Source organism: Diuraphis noxia, unplaced genomic scaffold (genome assembly GCF_037042655.1).
Source record: "Diuraphis noxia isolate RWA-SAM2 unplaced genomic scaffold, SU_Dnox_SAM2 contig0005, whole genome shotgun sequence".
Classification (NCBI taxonomy): domain Eukaryota; kingdom Metazoa; phylum Arthropoda; class Insecta; order Hemiptera; family Aphididae; genus Diuraphis; species Diuraphis noxia.
This window is the reverse complement of record NW_028301715.1, coordinates 45,245,285-45,264,047: the sequence shown is the minus strand read 5'-3', so window position 1 is coordinate 45,264,047 and position 18,763 is coordinate 45,245,285. Positions and strand designations below refer to the sequence as shown.

The 18,763-nt window shown below is 33.4% G+C and overlaps 1 protein-coding gene across 2 annotated transcripts in view; it reads right to left on the bottom strand.

The window, feature by feature from the left end:
• Positions 1-18,763, bottom strand: part of cpx (synaptic transmission protein complexin) — a 229,481-nt gene that overhangs the window by 29,089 nt on the left and 181,629 nt on the right. For both annotated transcript variants that reach the window (XM_089228039.1, XM_015525034.2), the window contains exon 5: positions 6,202-6,365. In XM_089228039.1, coding sequence (XP_089084165.1) covers positions 6,202-6,365 — 164 coding nt within the window. The remainder of the gene's footprint in view (positions 1-6,201; positions 6,366-18,763) is intronic.

Below are 18,763 nucleotides of genomic sequence, written 5' to 3'. Positions count from 1 at the left end.
CGACTCACTGTAGTCCTCTGAACAAACTATAACATCGAAACTCACACGGCACATCGCTGCGAATCACGACAGTCGTGGTAGTATAATAAAATTAACGATATAATTCAATTCTCTTGCGAACAGAACCGTCCGAGTTGACCGTTGTGACATTGTATGGGGTTGGTGGAACGACAGCGCAGGCGTAGTTTACGTGCGGTCAAATGTTTGGGTTCTTTTTATTATTTTATCTATTACTTTAACGATAGTATGAAAATAAAACTATTATTTATATAATAAAAATTAAAAAATACTGTTCCGCATAATATTATTATCTTGTTACTATAATTATAGACTTAGGGGGTATAGTGGCTGGGTGGATTAAGGCGTTGGTTGCGACGCGCAACGTCACCGGTTCGAATCCCGGTCATGGACGGTATTGCTCATCCCGGGTTCATGCTGCCTGGAAAGAAAGGCCGCCCCCCCCCCCCCCCCGAGGCATGGCAGAAACCTACGGGAGTCCATTTAAAATTCTGCCAAAAACACCCACGAGTACCAAAACCAACAGTTCCCTCCCCGAAAGTTCCACAGGTCCCTTGTTGTCAAAGCCTCAACCCTCAATCAAAAAAAAAAAAAAAATTATAGACTTGTGTTTTCAAAAAAAAAAAACTTTTTCAAATGTCTCTCCACCACTTTCTCACCTTCCTTTGATCGAACAGCTTTAGACGCTCCATCGGGTTGTGCAATGAGCACAACACTTTTATAAAAATCTAAAATCTATTATATTGAACGACGCACCCGTTATATGTCGCCTACACGGCTCATTTGTACACACACACACATATTATATTATTACAATATTATACAGCCAATGTATGTACACACGGCGGCAGAGCTTTGTAGTATTATTAAGTATGTTTCAGAATGGTTTGATAATAACGCCAGAATGCCCTCGGTGTACACGGGTAGGCAAATTTCGAAAACCAATGACGTGATCATGTGCGTGTGTGCATTATAAAGTTGTGTTTGGATTGTGTGTGTGCGTGTGTTTGTGTACATAGGACGGTACAATCGAGCACACCAAAAGTTGTTATCTCGTTTACGTATCCCGCGAGGCTGTACGCGGGCCGACCCTCGTTTATCATTACTATTTATTATTATTACTGTTATTATTATTATTACTTTCGAGCGCACGTGTACATAAATGGCATCGTATATACATAATATATAATAATATGTAGTCGTAAGTTAAGCAACACTTGTCAAAACCACATTTGACGAATAAGACTTTATCACCGTCATCGCGTTACTCTGAGAATACCACATCCCTCCAGCTACAATATCATACACCTACTAAACAATTTGTATACACATATTTCATCGAAAAGATTGTTTTCGAAAATTCAGCAGTACCTACACTTTTTTTAACTTGGAGAATTTTTAAAATAATAAACGTTTGTCACCTTTTCGGTTACCTAGTTAATAAACAATTACTAACCGTCAGTTATACACGGCTCATATTCAGACGTTATAACTTAAACCCATGGTAATTTGTGTGGTGTGAACGTCCACTGTAGTGTGAGGGTTAGCGAACTCAAAACTTATCTGATTAGTGGCCATCGAAACCATATAGGTGCCAGACAGTTATGAGGATAGGTTGATAATATTATGTTAGAGTTCTGCGAATAATTACAATAGTCGCAATAGTTTGAATTCATAAGGTCTCTTGGCATTGTTATTTTTAGTTTAAAACTCTAAAGACAAATCCACGTCCAATAATAATGTACAAAATAATAGTATACATAGAGTACAATAATATTATAAATGTATGCTTTCCAAAAATACTGTAACTTTTAAATGATTTCTATGCTCGTTCCAAACACTATAATTATTAAGATAAACATATCTGCACTATTATGCTAAGTAGTAAAGTTGATATTTATTTAGATAAGTTATTTTCATTCCAGAATTCTCATCACTGATAAGGTCATACAATAATGCATTTTATTTTGTTATACTGAGGGAAATTTATCCAGTGTTAAAATTTTAAGAACACGTATAATATAACAATATTATTATACTTTCGTTGAACGAGATATCAAGTATAAAAATCCATTAATTTAGTATAAATACTTTTTACATCATGTCAAACAAGATAATTATGAGTAACCTGATATTTTCTATGGCAACTGTAATAAAATGTCGGGTGTTAATATTAACTTTAGTTAATACAAAAAGAAAATAGAAACATCATGATGGAAAAATACAACATAATGAAGCTTAACTTGAGAACAAATCACAACAAATTAGTAACGGTTTTGCTATGTATACAGTTTATTAAAACTATAATTCACTATGAGTAACTGTAATATAATTAAAAATATTACATTAATTAACTTTAATTATAATATTATATTTATCAACTCAAAAGAAGAAAATAATCATTAAAAAATACAGTTTAGCAAAAATCAATTAAGTACTGAAATTAAAATTAAAATAGAACGTCGTTGTACGATTTATGAAAAAATTATAATGTATTAACTAACATATTTTGCGAAAAAAGTTTTGCGAACTAATTTACATTAGCAAAATGCACAAAGAAAGTTATTAATATTTTAACAAATCGTTTCAATTTCTGTAAAAATTAGTTTAAATTAAAATATAGAGACATGAATCGTTCGGTTATTATATGATCACGCTTGCAACCGATTTGTTATTTCGAATTTTAGTTCAAAGAATATTACATAATACTTGGAATAAATATTATAAATTTAGTTTAAAAATTCATACCCACTTATATTTCACAGCTGTTTCTTATTATGAAAAATATATAAGATATAAAATCTAATTCTATACACCTGCAACCTAATGCGCAGGTTCGTCATCATGCCGTGATTCTCGATGATTTCGTAACTATAGACGCGGAGAATAATAATATTATTATGGTAAGAACGACGATCATAGAACCACTTTTGAATTCCACGACATCATATTGTTAAGAGAATGAAAGTGGCTGGCGCAGTTAAACAAAATTAAAAAAATATATACCTATATAAGAGGAGAAAAAGTGTCCTTTCGAGCGGTGAAGTACTCCTATTATTGCTGAAAACAAGGCCGATAGCCAGCACGGCTGTAGAATAAACAGCATTATCATCCACCATGGTCACACAATAATTCCAAGAAGCAACGTAATGTGGCGATTTCGAGCAGCCGCGACACTCATTTCCGAGACGAAATAATATTATTATCATTTTCGTTATCGTTATTATAACAGTTTAATTCACACCACTGCTGCGGAGTATTATTACTGCAACATATTTCGAATATGATATCTTATAATTTTATCATTGCACCGCGAGAAGGTAAAGAAGAATCAGAATTCTCTTTTTGCAAAATAAAACTTCCAAATATAATTACTAATTAGACACAAACTATTATAAGTTAATTCTACGTCTAAAAGTAAAAATGGTTATACGAAACAGATCTCGTACTCAGATTATGTAAGTATTAAAAATAAGTGGTACAATTTCAAATGGAAACGCTATTTTGTGTTCACATTTAACATAGAATAAAATTGTTTTTAATCAATACGTCACCTAAATAATACAAAACTAAAACTAAAAATATAACCAGAGCATATATTTTCTTTACACAATCGATTGAGTGTATTTTAATGCAATGCATGCAATTACAAAATGTACTGTAAACAGATTGAGAATTTTTTTTCAAAATTCGAGTATTACAAAGCTTTTCTCCGTCACCGCTAAAGAAGTTTTTTGTTAGAAAATCTTAATATAATATGTCCATTTTACAATATGATATTGATCGGATACTGATTTAGAAGCTATAATAATAATTGATTTTATTTTGTTTAGGCGTAAATAATAATATTAGTTAATATTGAATTTATAGTTTCTTACATGATGAAATAATTATGCGATACTGTTGCGATCAATTAAAATATGATTGTTGAATCCATAGACGCATAATTGTAAAACAAAAATCTATTGAAATAAATTATTATTCGATTATCTATTCATAATGCAACCGCGATGTCTTCAAAAATTAAAAATATAATTTATTTTTTCTTTTGACCACTATTTTGTATTTTGACAGAGTACTTTTAAAATTCCATTCATCATCGTAATAATAATGAATGAATATTCTGCTATGTTTTTTGCATTTATTTCACGTATTGTATGCGTGAATATGGGCGTGTTATAGTTGAAAATGTTTTTGGCATACAATTCCTTGCCCTAATTATAACAATAGTTTTATTATCTTACGTACAGACATTATGAGTATTAAATACTCTGGTAACAGTGACGGTCGTAAAAATTTCGAAATGTGATGCGACAATCAGTGAACTCTAATGCACGACAAACGCAATTAAAACTTTGGAGAGTAATAGTTTCGTCGTATATTATTATATAACGTACAATGTGCAGCATATACATAAAAGTATAAGTATAATGTAATTGGTGCGTCAGAATGGTATAAAGATAAAACCAAGTAATTCAAATCGCCAGGACAATAAAAGCTCGCTGTGGATTATAATTAGTTTTTCCCCTCTCCCAAAACCCAAACCTCTAAATCACCAAACGATAAAAAAAAAAGTTTAAATAATATATTATATTTATAATATAAGTACGTATAAGAACCGCGAAGAGATGTCAAATCTGTTTTTTGTTTTCAGAGATAAATTCGAATGGAAAACGAATAGCTTAAAAAACAAGTATGTAAAACGAGTTTTTGTTTCAACCCGACCGGCGATTATTATAGGTGAGATAGGAATTAAAAAGATTAATGAAACTTCTAGATAACCAACAAAATGTGTTCGTCAAACTCGATGTTGAAATTAAAATCGTAACGATTTATATTTGTTATAATGTTCAAATAATCGTGATGATCTTGATATAGAATCGTAAAATGTGTCTTAACAAAAAGATTTTATTATTACACACGTAATGTCGTTTTATGACAAACTTTTTATTGAATATTAAAGAACATGGCCTAACATAGGATATATACTATACGTATGTAAGGGTTTTTTGAAAATAATCATCCAATACTTTACACCTGACTTTGTAGGTCATCTGATATTATGCCACTTGATGAATTATTTTGAGTATATAATAAATATTACATATGTGTACGAACTACCATTATTATCTACCATATAGGAGCTAACGGGACATTTAGCGGATACAATTACAATACGGATATGCACTGAATGAATAATTTCATTAATAGTTTCAACTATATTATGTTGTTCGTGACGTGGCCAAGGAACCAACTTAGAAATATTTTTGATAGGTTATGATACAATACAAGCAGCATTTGAAATCGGATGAATTCAACTCTGGCGATATATGATATTGAGTGGTGGAAAGTGGAAAGTTTTTTTTGTGTTAAGTCACGTACCTACATTATTTAGGAAGTTTACGCACAATCGTTTATTGTTTTCTGTGCGGACTATGTATTTGAAACGAAAAGATCAACCGGATGTATTATTATGTTTAGACTTATGGTCAGATTAGAACACCATATCCAACACGACAATAATATTATTATACCTAGGTGAAGTGATATTTTTTATGATTTTTTATCTACGTAATTACTTACTATACTTTATAGTGTACGTCATGAACTATACAATATCGATTTATTTAAACGTGTTAGTATCATGATTAGCAGTTTGAGTGACGTGAATTTCCCAAACGAATTTCAAGACATTGAGCACAGCAACACCCGTCACCTTTGAAATGTTGGTTAAGAGAATTCTACTATAATTATTTTAGGATGGCAGAATATCATACTATTGCGAAATGAACAATTTAAACGGAATTTTATTTATATGATTATATATGGTCATCGCATTTTCAGAGATAATCAAGCATGTGTGTGTGAACATGTGCGTTGTTCGTATCTTAACTGAGATTTCGCGTTGTTTCGGTAATTGTCATCATCATCGTAGTCGTTGATATTATTATTATTATTATTATTATAGAATTATCTGAATGTTAAGGCGGAAGACAAAAAAAAAAAAAAAAATGGAAAAAACCTAACTATGCTGTCAAATATTTCGTGTTTTGTTCAACCTGCAGGCTACCGTTATTATAGGTCAAAAAATAATTTTATTGCAATATCACTCTCAGGTTCCCCGTAACCCGCCCGACCTAATATAAATATATATACATGGATGGTTTAACATCATTATTTTACCTTATCTCGGATTTCTTGTCTCATTTTCTCCCGTTCTTCTTCCATTTTGCGGTGTTTCTCTTTGCGTCTCTCCTCGGCCTCCCGAATCGCCTCCAATCGTTCCCTCTCTGCTTCTGCGTTTTTCTCTTTGTCCTCAGCCGATTCGCCGCCATCGCCCACTGCCCCTGAAAAACACAAAAATGAAAAATATAAATAGGCTTTCTCGTAAATTTTTCAGCAAAAATAAATATATTATTAACATAACGCTCGAGCGGAGACGTCAAGGAATATTATAATATTACATACACACAATTATTATTATTACTACTATATTTCTATCCGACGTAAATAAAATCAAGTTAACCATGATGAGTCTTATTATTATACAAATTATTATTTATGCGGTTACCAACGCTGCAGCGTGGTCTCAAAAAAATTTGGAAGCTATAATTCGCAAATCCTTAAATTACCGACGGTGACTATAATTGTTTCAAACTACCGTTACAGATATATTGTTAATGAATATGTGAGAGGTGGCTGATAATCAATTTATTTTTATTTTGTTTTTTTTTTAATTACTTTACACAGAACATAATACTTTAAGCCTTCGATTCCGATTAATCGCGGGCGTATATAAAATACATAATGAAACAAACGAACCAGATGAATTTGATTAATTTACTATAATGTATTGAAAAAGTTTAATGCCAGCGACGTGTACGATGTTTTAATTAGTAACTTCAATTCAAAGCCTATGGTTTATTTATTTTTATCCAGATAAACTGCACTTTTAATTTATTTTAAATATATACAAACAATCAAGAGTACATAAAATTATATTTAATTATATTATAAAAAAATACGGATGAAAAAAAATATTACAATGTTTGTTATGAAATTATTCAAATCTTTAAAATCACAAACAACTTTTTAGATTAAAAAATTACGAAGTTTATTTCTTTTGCGTAAAAAAAACTTTATTTAGAAATTTAATATTTATACAATTAATTAAAACTTTAAAAAAGCACGTGCACGGAAAATAACAATTGATTACTGTGTCTTATATAATAAAAAACTTAATTTTTTGACAATAACCTACTTCTTGGACATATCCAACGCACATTACTTGTAAACAAGATAATATATATTATACATTTTTAGCACATAATATCAATAATATTATGTAAATTACAATATGTTGACACGGCGTCTCAGATAGGCGATTTCGCTACACTGGTGTCGCACGAGCATTTTTCCGTTATAAACGATCACGATCGCGTAGTAATCAGCTATCTGGTTATGATTAGTTAAAAACTAAAATACACGAGTGTGACTTAATACGATGCGGCATTTTTTACTATCATTATAGTGAACGAATTTACAGTAGCAATTAATGTGAGAGGTTATTATTATTGTTCAAACGTCCATATTATTATAACGGGCGATTGCGACTCGACCACATCATCCTAACCACATGCATGTCGCAGTGCAAGGGATTTAACGGACCATTGACCACTGACCGACATACGTACATCGAGATCGAGGTGCGATTAAAATATATTATTTTATAAGCGATTAAATCGGTCATTACTTGTCTTTAAACCGATTTTAATGGCGCCGTAGCCGTCGCAGTAAGAACCTACCCGCTTTTCCGCGACTGTTATTCAATGGATATCAAGAAACAGCAACGCCACCACGTTGTTTCAGTATTTGCAGAATTTAATTTGCGGTTACGTAATTCAACGGGATCGTTATAGTGAATTAACAGCGGCGGTGGTATTGTTGTCGCGGAGTCCGCTGCGTGTGTGTACATCATATCGGAATTAGCGCTCATGGCCTAAAACCATAATAATTCATGATTGGTTTTGAGTTTCTGGGATTTACAATAATGATTTCGTGCAACGATTAAATTTAATACACCGGTGTAACGCTGTGCACATGGTCGTGTTGTACGAGTACAGTGCATACAGCGCGAATGTTATATAATAGTATAATGATTATAACGGTTATATTATGTACACCGACTGCTGCGAGGAAATTGTCACGACATACTCGGGAGAACAATATGTTATTTTCTAAAACATATTTATTTAATGTTAACTTTACACCATGAACGGAAATATATTTGATGGGCTGACGAATCCAACGAATCCTTTGATCGTCATTGGAACAAAAGCGACAGAAGGCTTAATTCAATTCGGGCTAAATCGAAATATTGTATAATAATTATAATACAGTGTGATTGACAGCGAGATGACTGACTACCTATACAACTGCAAAAGTGTTATTTGAATTTTCCGACGTAAATCCCGTTTGTCGGCTCAGTAATGTGTTTCGCTGTATTCCAATATAATATTTAGAATAGTATATTAAACTACTGAGACACCCGAAGTGTTGTGCCCAGAAATTTTCAATATTAGAGGATGTTGTAGTAATACATTTTACAATTACTAAGAAAAGTATTAAATAATCACTCTAAAACAGCTCTTATAACCAATAAGTTGTTTACTGTAGGTCGGAAAAAAAAGACAATGAAGGTGGATATAACCCCTAACCTCCCTCCCGCCCCGAAAAATCCATTGGGCACCCGTGGGCTGTTAAAATGTTGTGTTCACAGTGTTCGTGTGTACGCTGGCGTGGTCGATTCAGATGCAATAAAAATATAACATGTGCGCAGAGTAGTAAAGGTTCAGAGAACATAAATCTCCGTTTAATTGGGACGTCACTGCTCGTCGAGCTTATGCATTGCAGCCGCACGCGCATATTCCTCGTACACACGAGTCGTCGAGATAAGTTGTATAAATACTTATCCCCATGGGTTTTTGAGAATATGTAAGAAAAAAAAATCCAATCATATATAAATATAATAGCGACCACAAGACTTACTTAAATCCTCTCTGAAAACAATACTAGTTATACCGAGAATTTTCGAGAAATCACTGGTACACAATATATAGTTTACTTGGGTTTCGAAAAGTCTCCATGCCTATATATTCACATTAATATAGCACGCACACAGTGGACATCATATAATATATAATTTTCGTAGTTCAGTGTGACGTTTTTTTTTTCATACTTAACTTGATTTGTAGATAATATAATATAAAATTCTTTTGTTATATTTATATAAAATAAACGTTGGCTGCAGAGGCATTTAATTTTTTTTCTCAATCAAATTATATTGTACGATTTTTCTTTAAGAATAATGATAATAAGTTTAAGTTGTTTTCAGGCGTTACTCCAAGCGATGCGTCAACGTGTTGGATATATTGCATTCTTCAAGTTAATTTCTTCTCTATATTTGTATTTGTTTGACCGTTTATTTTCACTCTACAAGTTTCACACGTTGATCACCCTTTTTCGTAGGAATACCGCGTGTATTGTGAAGTGTCCTATTTTTCATGTCTATTAAGTATTGTTTTTTTCTTTTCTGTTTAATTCAAGGTTCTTGGTTTTCCTTAGTTTGGATTTATTTTGATGACATTTTTTTTTGTAATTAGATTTTAATAATTTATTGAATTTTATTTGTTATGTCTATACATTAGATGTGTAGTCAGAACGAACTATATTATCAAGAATTATAATGCTCATTTTGCTTCTTGGTGGTTTGCTTTGTCATTATCTTATCAATATCGCTGCTGTATCCCGGTATCCAAGTTAATGTGATGATTATTCATTTGTTGCTTGATTAAATTATTTTTTTTACTATTATATTTATCTATAATATTATTATATGCTTTGAATAATTTCTTCAATCGGATCATCAAGCCGTCATCAACATTCTATTAAATCTCATCGACGACGACGATATCATAAATTCAACGACGTTATTAAGACGTTCGACGAGTCGTTTATCGGATTGAAAAATCGTAGGCCAATAGTCTCGAAAATTTAGATCTACGTCGACTAAAAGTTTTGTCACATAGGTATATTCTCAAATCGTCTGATTAAAGTTAAATTGAACGGTCATCCTAATCGACGGGGCTCGAGGACGGACCGATTTCCGACTTTCGCGCCGACTAATCTCCATTTCCTACGGCGTGTACTTAGGTTATTATTATAGTCTCGAGTGAACCCTATAGCTGCTGTCGTGGTTTCAATTCTCGCTCGGCGCGGGCGTATACAAATCAGCGTCGGAAATATTACTAGTCGGTTTGAAGTTATACTTCCGGCGCTCTGCCACGAGGTAATTTATCTCAGGCTTATGTTTATATTACTCAACAACGCGATATCGGGTGTGTTATTCAACTTTGTAATTATTTACTTTTCACAGACGACCTATAAAATTATACTCTGAAATTACAGCTATACATAATATAACATAATGACGGTTCAATATAATGCAATCCGATTTAGATAAGGTTTTAGCAAACAATTGCCAGTGCCCAGTAGGTACACAAGTATGGTTACTGGCATTTAAATCGATGTAGTATAATTAAATTATTTACCTTGTAGATATGTTTGAAATAATTTCAATTATAATATAGTGCGCTTTGAAAACAATATTATTTAGATGGTATTGGTATTTTTTCTAAAAGAAGATAATATTCAAGATTAACCACAAATCTCACAAATCACCGATTAACGCCATTTTCATTATTGTTACCAATCAAACAAAACTCGGTACGTTGAATACTAATGCTTATCTATGAATAATAATAATATATTCTATATTTATGATTGATTTAATTAAATTCATATATTTTTTATTATTTTCACCAACATAATATAATAAAACTGAATTAGGCATACCTTAGTTGTTGTCCCGATTTTATTTAATCGATTGATCATCATTAGCTCGTTAAAACACAATATATTTAAATGCTATATAATGTATATGCCATGGTAAGGTATATATTATAATTTATAATACACCAGTGGTTCTTGAATGGAGTGGGGATTAATATAAGTGAGAAAATTATGAGAATAGAAATTAATAAAAATCGAATTATTATCAAACAGATAATTTATTTTCCATTCAACAGTCTGAACATAAAAAATTTAATTTGAATAATTATGATTTATCAGCAATATAATACAAGAAGTAAAACTAATTTTGAAAATTACTGTCTAAAAGGCAATATTATTGCATAGAAGGAAGAACGAACAACTGATTATTGGTAAATATGAGCAGACGTAACGAAGTATAAAATTATGTAGAAAACCACTGGCCTTAACTGTTACACAGCATATTATTATATTATTGAATAATATACGCGTGACATATGTGTTATTATGGATTCGTTATTTTTCAACGAATCATATTGTAAATTAGATATTTATTCATAACTTTTATTTTTAAATTGGTAAAGCTCTTTTATAATCAAGCATAATATAGATAAATTAAGAAAATAGAAACAATAAAAAAATAAACTACAGCATTGTGCGTGTCTTATGTACTATTTCAATTTCCAAAAATACCAGCGTAAAATCTTCTGAAAAATTATAGGATTTCCCGGTGCAAAAATACTTCAGTTTTTGTCTATAAAAAAAAACAGGAAAACTTTTTACTAGAGTTTTCCACCAATCATGTTGGCAATAATAAATTACAGCTCACTGCACTGTTTTGGTTGCCCATGCCTAAAGTACATGAAATAAGATAATATATTTAATAATAATAGCAAATTTAAATTTAAATTTACGATATTCGATTTGGTTTTCGGTTCGTCTATTTCTGTACATGCAATAATTTATATAACATTTAATTTTAATTGTAATTTAACTCTATCTCATGATGGTGTGACAGATAATAACGATTATATTAATGATAAAGAGAGGAAAAAACGGAGCGACGAATTGGATGTAAAATGTTATTCCGTGATTATCAAATCGTCGACCGTTGGTGATGGATGGAAGTTGTACGACTACGACGACGACTTTAGTTCGCTGATCCAGATACGAGGTTAAAAAAAATCAGGAATCGGAGTAAGAGTTTTAGAATCAACCATACTTGCTGTAAATCTATTTGTCCGTATGAGTAAAAACATCATTAACAACAACAACAACAACAACAACTACTACAACAGCAACAACAAAGTTTCTTCACTATGGATTATGTATATATACCACGTCGTCGAGGAGGTATACGAAAATAACTGATCGTTTTGAGGTTTTGACCTAAATTTTAATGAAGCCACGGGGTTCGAGCACATTCATTATGGGGTTTCGTGGCGAGGGTGGCACTACAGGATTCGGCGCAAGGGTGAACGGGTGGTCGGAGGACTGCGTTATTTGCACGCAACGATGGAGAACCGGATGAGTAATCTGTACGATATATTTCACGCCATGTACCAACGCACAATTTTGTTGCTCTGTGGTAATGGTGACGGTTGGGTGGCGGCAGCACTGCTGTGAAATTAAAAACCGTACGGAAAAGCTAAATTTCCGTACAGCCTCCGACGAGCGAATTGGCCCACACCGAGGCCGAATTTGAATGTTTTAAAATCATTTTTCCGCCGTTGCAATAACAGTAAACGCAAATATTACAATAATATGTAACCTTAGATTCATTTACTTACCCTTTTCATCAATTAATAGGTCACACCATTCGAGTATAATATTATTAAAGTGTGATGATGCGGGAGAGGCCAAAACTATAATGAAGGTATAGTTCAGTATTTTATTTTCAACGATCGACGTTCGAAAATCATTTCCGGATATACTACACTGCTCATACTATTAGAATAATCCGCGGGGAATCTTGCATAACAATAAATTAATATTATTTTAATGAAATATTAGAATAACATGTCGCAGCACTTTCTCCTACGTGTATATAGTTTTTGAACTAAATATAGAAATAATACACAACCATCTGTGCGTAAATCATGTCACACATAGGTACATACCAATATAATGTTAAATTGGGGCCGATATGACGGAAATTTACGGTTTAATAACGAAAATTCACCCAAAAGTTCTCGGAATATAATATAATATTATTATTATCATGTACCTTGTGATTCACTAGGGCTTTGTGGGCGTGGAAGAAAGGAATAAAAAAATATTTTGACGCTTCCGTACTTGTATTCGCACTGATAACTACGATGTTGATTTTCACAAGCGATTAATATAAAACGGTTTGTCCCGATCAGTGGGTGTGATGTTCGAACGACAATATCCTGTTTTATGGACCGGAAATGAATTCGTTAACAGACCGAACAAACTAGCAGGCAACGGTATCGGCAGATGTATACATATATACATGTCGTTTAGTAGTAGATGAAATTCGACGTTGCCGCCGACGGCCAAAAACTGATTTAAATGCGTCGTCCGTCGATAGTTCACGAGACAGATTTTTCTCTTTTGTAATTTGTGCTCAGAATCAGATCCACCCGGTGATAAGAGAGTGAAAAAACAACACCACAAAGTCATATGGTTTATTATATAATATGTTTGTGGGTATCATCCTATTTACATATATTAATATATTATATGACATAAATATATTTGAATTCGGATAATGCATATGATAATAAGAATAATTTTAAATGAAACTAAATAAATATACTTTCCAAAGATATTACGTTCAGAGTCAAGCGATTTTTCACGATTGAAAATCATTCGAAACTTATTTATTACACTAAGTATGACCAATAGATTTCCGTTTGTGTTATATCATAGAAGTCTATTTAAAGCGAGTTAACATCTCAAGGATCCGTTTACAGTGTTTTTATTATATTTTTTCATTGCCAGTAGTAAACTCGATACGAATTTCCAGCTTATATTTGAGTAAATATTTTCGAAAGAACATTAAATACGCGAAATTACGTTTTTACGTCTTTCGTTTCCCGGCATTGTCAAATACGAGAAAACAATACACATTTGTCAATTCCGAAATTGCGAGTTCCCGGCCACCGCACGCCGTATAATAGTTCTTTGGGCCATTAAACAAAATCCGTTATTTTCCTTATTTTCTGCAACGGCCAAATAGTAGGCAACGCGCGACGTTGAACAATTTAATCTTACTTACTACAACGATACTTTTTCGGCTGTCTAAACCGTAAGAAGATGAGAAAAAACCAAAACTGAATGCTATTAAATTGTATGATTATAATTATACGTATTAAAATAAATGTACAGTGTATAACTTGATTATACAAGTTGGTGACGTACGAGAAACATTTAACCGATCAAAACGAATCGTACGAAATTTACGAAATGTAATGTTTTACTTTATCATCGGATTCTGTTGTGTAAGGATATTACTCGAAACCCTTAGCCGCTGCGTAAAAAAAAGCACGGCGATATTCAAACTATATACAAATAGACTATGATACGGCCATTCGAAGTCTCGAACGGTAACGATTCGAAACGCCTGGTCGACGATAAAAACAATCGCTCCCTATAACAATATTATATACCTAAGATACGATGATATCGAAACGTGAACGTTCGGTCCGATCAGATATTCCGGAAACGGCTTTCGACCGCCGAAAGTATGATTTCGATTTGGAAAAACGTGCCCCAAAACGATATGTATATTATATATATACGCTTTAAAGCCGTTTTTATTTATTTATTTATTTTTTGACGGACACTAAGCCAATAACGGCCAGATGTTTTCCACACACGTTCACGTAGCTAGATCGCGTGTAACGGCTGTTGTTCGGCGGAGCCGACCGTAATACGGTGGGGTGTAATAATATATACAGTGGACGTTAATTTTCTGGCCGTATCAATTTTTGGTCGAAAACTCTGCGCACGTAGGACGACTGGGAGAAAAAAAACCAAAATCGAACCAAAAATATAATATAGACGCGCCGTCCGAATCGTTTTCGACGAAATTCGTTTCTAATGCTAATATATTTTTACACGCACACACATACATAATAGGGAACAGTTTAGTGACACCATGCCGGTTCAGCGGTTATATTTTTATTTGGATACGTGATTTGAAGTAGATTCATCACAACGAGGATTAAAATCATTATAGTACATAATATAATATTAAGTTTGAAAACATAGTTGAAACTCGTTCAAATTTTGAATACTTAACTTACATGTCAACATTTAAAAACAAAATCATCAGTTTCCCATTTTATAAAACGGAAGCGTGTTGTATCACTGTGTGGAGATTCTAAATAAATCAAAATACTATGGTGTTCGAGTTAAAATTATTAAATTTAAACAAATGCATAGGTAATTTCATCTGAACAAAATACTCTACCTTCCTAGTGTGATCCGCAGCGACACGTCACTCTGATGTTCACATAGTTATACATTATAATACTATATGCTTACACATTGTTATCGATTAATGACGACGTTCGATATTTCATAACGAATTCGCGTCGAAGAGTCAACGTAGGCGAATGGGTGTATCGGATACGCATCGTTTTCTACGAAACTTTGTTCATTAGAAATTAATATACGAACCACACACTCGACACACTCTCGCTGGCTCATCCCATGTGGTGGTATATTATCGGTCTCATTGTTCCAAATTTATTTAAACACACACGCACACATTGTGTCACGTTGCAGTGTACAGCACCACGCTCTTACAAAAGTCGGAATTTTGGTCAAGTTTTCGAAACAATCACATCGCCGGGGTCGGTTCGTCGCGAAGTTAATGACACGCGATCAGGCTATGGGACCGAGTGAAAAATGTGGGGAGAGACGGTGTGACGATTTGAGTGTAATATATCCGTTATAATTTTAATACAACGCAATAACAATAATATTACGCTACGATGTCATGCATAATACATACTATTATATTATGATAAGTATCGGAATCTTAACGTTCGGTTCGACGGTAAAAGTAACACCATAGACTTCGCGTTTAAATAGTTTAGGTTATTAAAAATATAATCTATAATAATATGAATAGAAACAAACGTTAGATACGAAATGGGCGCATATGGGTTACAAATCGGCAGGTAGTACCTTATCTTTCGGGCGCATCTGTCCACATCCCTTGGTGCGCAAATCTACTACTCGGGGCGCATAAAGGCTGTAGCCGGTACACTAACCCGCTAGGGGTTTGCGTTTTTTCCGGTTCTCGACCACAAATTGTCGTTGTTTATATTGTTACTGTTAATGCATTTCTGCAATAGCTAGATAAAACCATGGTAACACGGCGCGTTGAATAGGCAATTTAGCTACATCTTCATAGCCGCAGTGCTCTACGCGTTTGTCACTACAACACAATATCATTAAATTACGATACGAGTGAGTGAGCACGAGTGAAGCGAAGATGGCGTATCAATATTTATACTATGTCTACGGTAACGACTGACTATACGATTTTTTTTACAGTTAAATAAAATATGTGTTTTTGAAATTGTCTGCATTTTATCATAGTTGAGATTTGTTTATAAAGTGTACGCTATTTTATTTTGTTCAAACATTCAACGAGCAATGATTTTTTTTTTTTAAGATTTTAATATCGTGTTTAAAGTTTATACGAGATTAGTGGAGCGACCGTGAATTTATATCACATCATACCGATCCTTCGAAACTTTAAATCCCTATAATACTTCGCTTAAAGTGTAAGTGCTTCAAATTATAAGAAAATAAAACTCAAAAATCTACTTGGGAAACAACAATATGTCTGGAGTGAAAAAAAAAACAATCACCTTGTCAATGGATTACAATTCTCGTATTGAAAACGAAGGCGGCAGATTCAGTACTAACCTCAATAAGTCATCACATACACTAAAAACAACGACGAAAAGTCAGGTGTGAACAACACAATACCTACATGAAAAGTTTCTGGTGGTTTTGTAAGGTTAGACGAATTACGGGATTTCCGATTGGCTCTAGGTAAACCACTACTAAGAACTTTTGGCCGTCAGCAAAACTCGAGTATAGGTCTACTTATCGTCGTTGTATAAAGAGGCCCCGAAAACTTTTGTAAATCCATCGTACGGCAAAATATTAATCCCGTATCGTATGATAATAATGATATTATAATAATACGACGTGTCTTCGTTTTATCGACATCGATTGGAATACAATCATTGACGGTAGAACAACATTTAGACAGACTTCGGTCTAATATATTATTGTTATAATATGTTTTGATCATACATGATTTGACAATAAATGTTTTAATCTCGGCGGGGGAGAAGAAATTGGAGACGTCGGGCCAAAATAAGTATTGTTTGGACAATCGTTTCCCAAGCCTGTGCAGTAAGTGGTGTTTAATAATTGTCAATATATTTGTTTTTGTTTTTTCAATCAAAAAGCGCAGATTAATGGCATAGGACATTAGACTTTTGGAGTAGATCGCAAAATATTAACGCGAAAATCGTCATTCTACCATGCAACCTCGTTCGTTACAGCGTCATAAATATAATATATATAATATAATTATAATCACATAATAATATACTGTGGACCAGTACTCGAAAAATTCATATAAAATCATCATCATATAATCGTATAATAACGCACGCAATGTCACGTATATCATAATATATAATAACAATAATAATTTATAGTGTCGTATTGTATAATATTAAATATAATATACGCGCAGCGGCTCGGCGTGGTATGTAAGGCAATAATGTACCGGATTCGTTTCCCGGAAATGTTTGGTCGCGTTTATTATTATTATTATCATCATCGCCGTAGTCGTTGTCGCCGCATTCCGATGAGTACAGCTGCAAACGCGAACGCCGAATAAAATATTTGCACGAGCAATTTATGCGGCGACTGTGGATAAGCATAACATGTGTGTGTGTGTGTGTGTGTGTGTGTGTGTGTGTGTGTGTGTGTGTGTGTGTGTGTGTGTGTGTGTGTGTGTGTGTGTGTGTGTGTGTGTGTGTGTGTGTGTGTGTGTGTGTGTGTGTGTGTGTGTGTGTGTGTGTGTGTGTGTGTGTGTGTGTGTGTGTGTGTGTGTGTGTGTGTGTGTGTGTGTGTGTGTGTGTGTGTGTGTGTGTGTGTGTGTGTGTGTGTGTGTGTGTGTGTGTGTGTGTGTGTGTGTGTGTGTGTGTGTTACTGCCGTTTGAATAAAACGTGTACATACCACCACAGCTTTGCTTGGTAAACTAGAGCAGGACCTCGCCCGACATGTCCCTCACCGCACTCGAAGAATGATTTTTTTGCCCTCGCAGCGTTTATTAAATTTTAGGTGCCAAACTTGATAAAATTCTCAAGTCGAATGGGCGAGTCACCCACACGGTGGTGGCGATGCCAGTAAGTAGTAATGATGATAATAATAATAATAATTGTTATTACTAATATAATTTCTCGTTTTCTCGAGTTACGCAGAGCGTACTCCACGTCAGACACAGCTGAGACCTCTTCTCGAACAACGATTATTACGGGGACGTAGATACTTGTAATAGGTACATGTCTATAATATAGGACAATATAGGTGGTTGGGTGAGGAATTAATTAAAACCAACCACTGAATCTCGGCGAAATTTAAGCGCAGCTCGTAAACGAAATATGGAGTTAAATAAAATGGTCCAAACGAGTAGCATAAAATAATTGTATTATGTAATATTATTATTTTCACCTAAACCAGTGTTGCTGAAAAATTTACGTTTTCCTGTTCTTGTAACCTAAGTTATATATTTTGTTCGCTAATTATTCTCTCTTCCTGCGGGAGCGGAGTGTACGTCAAATT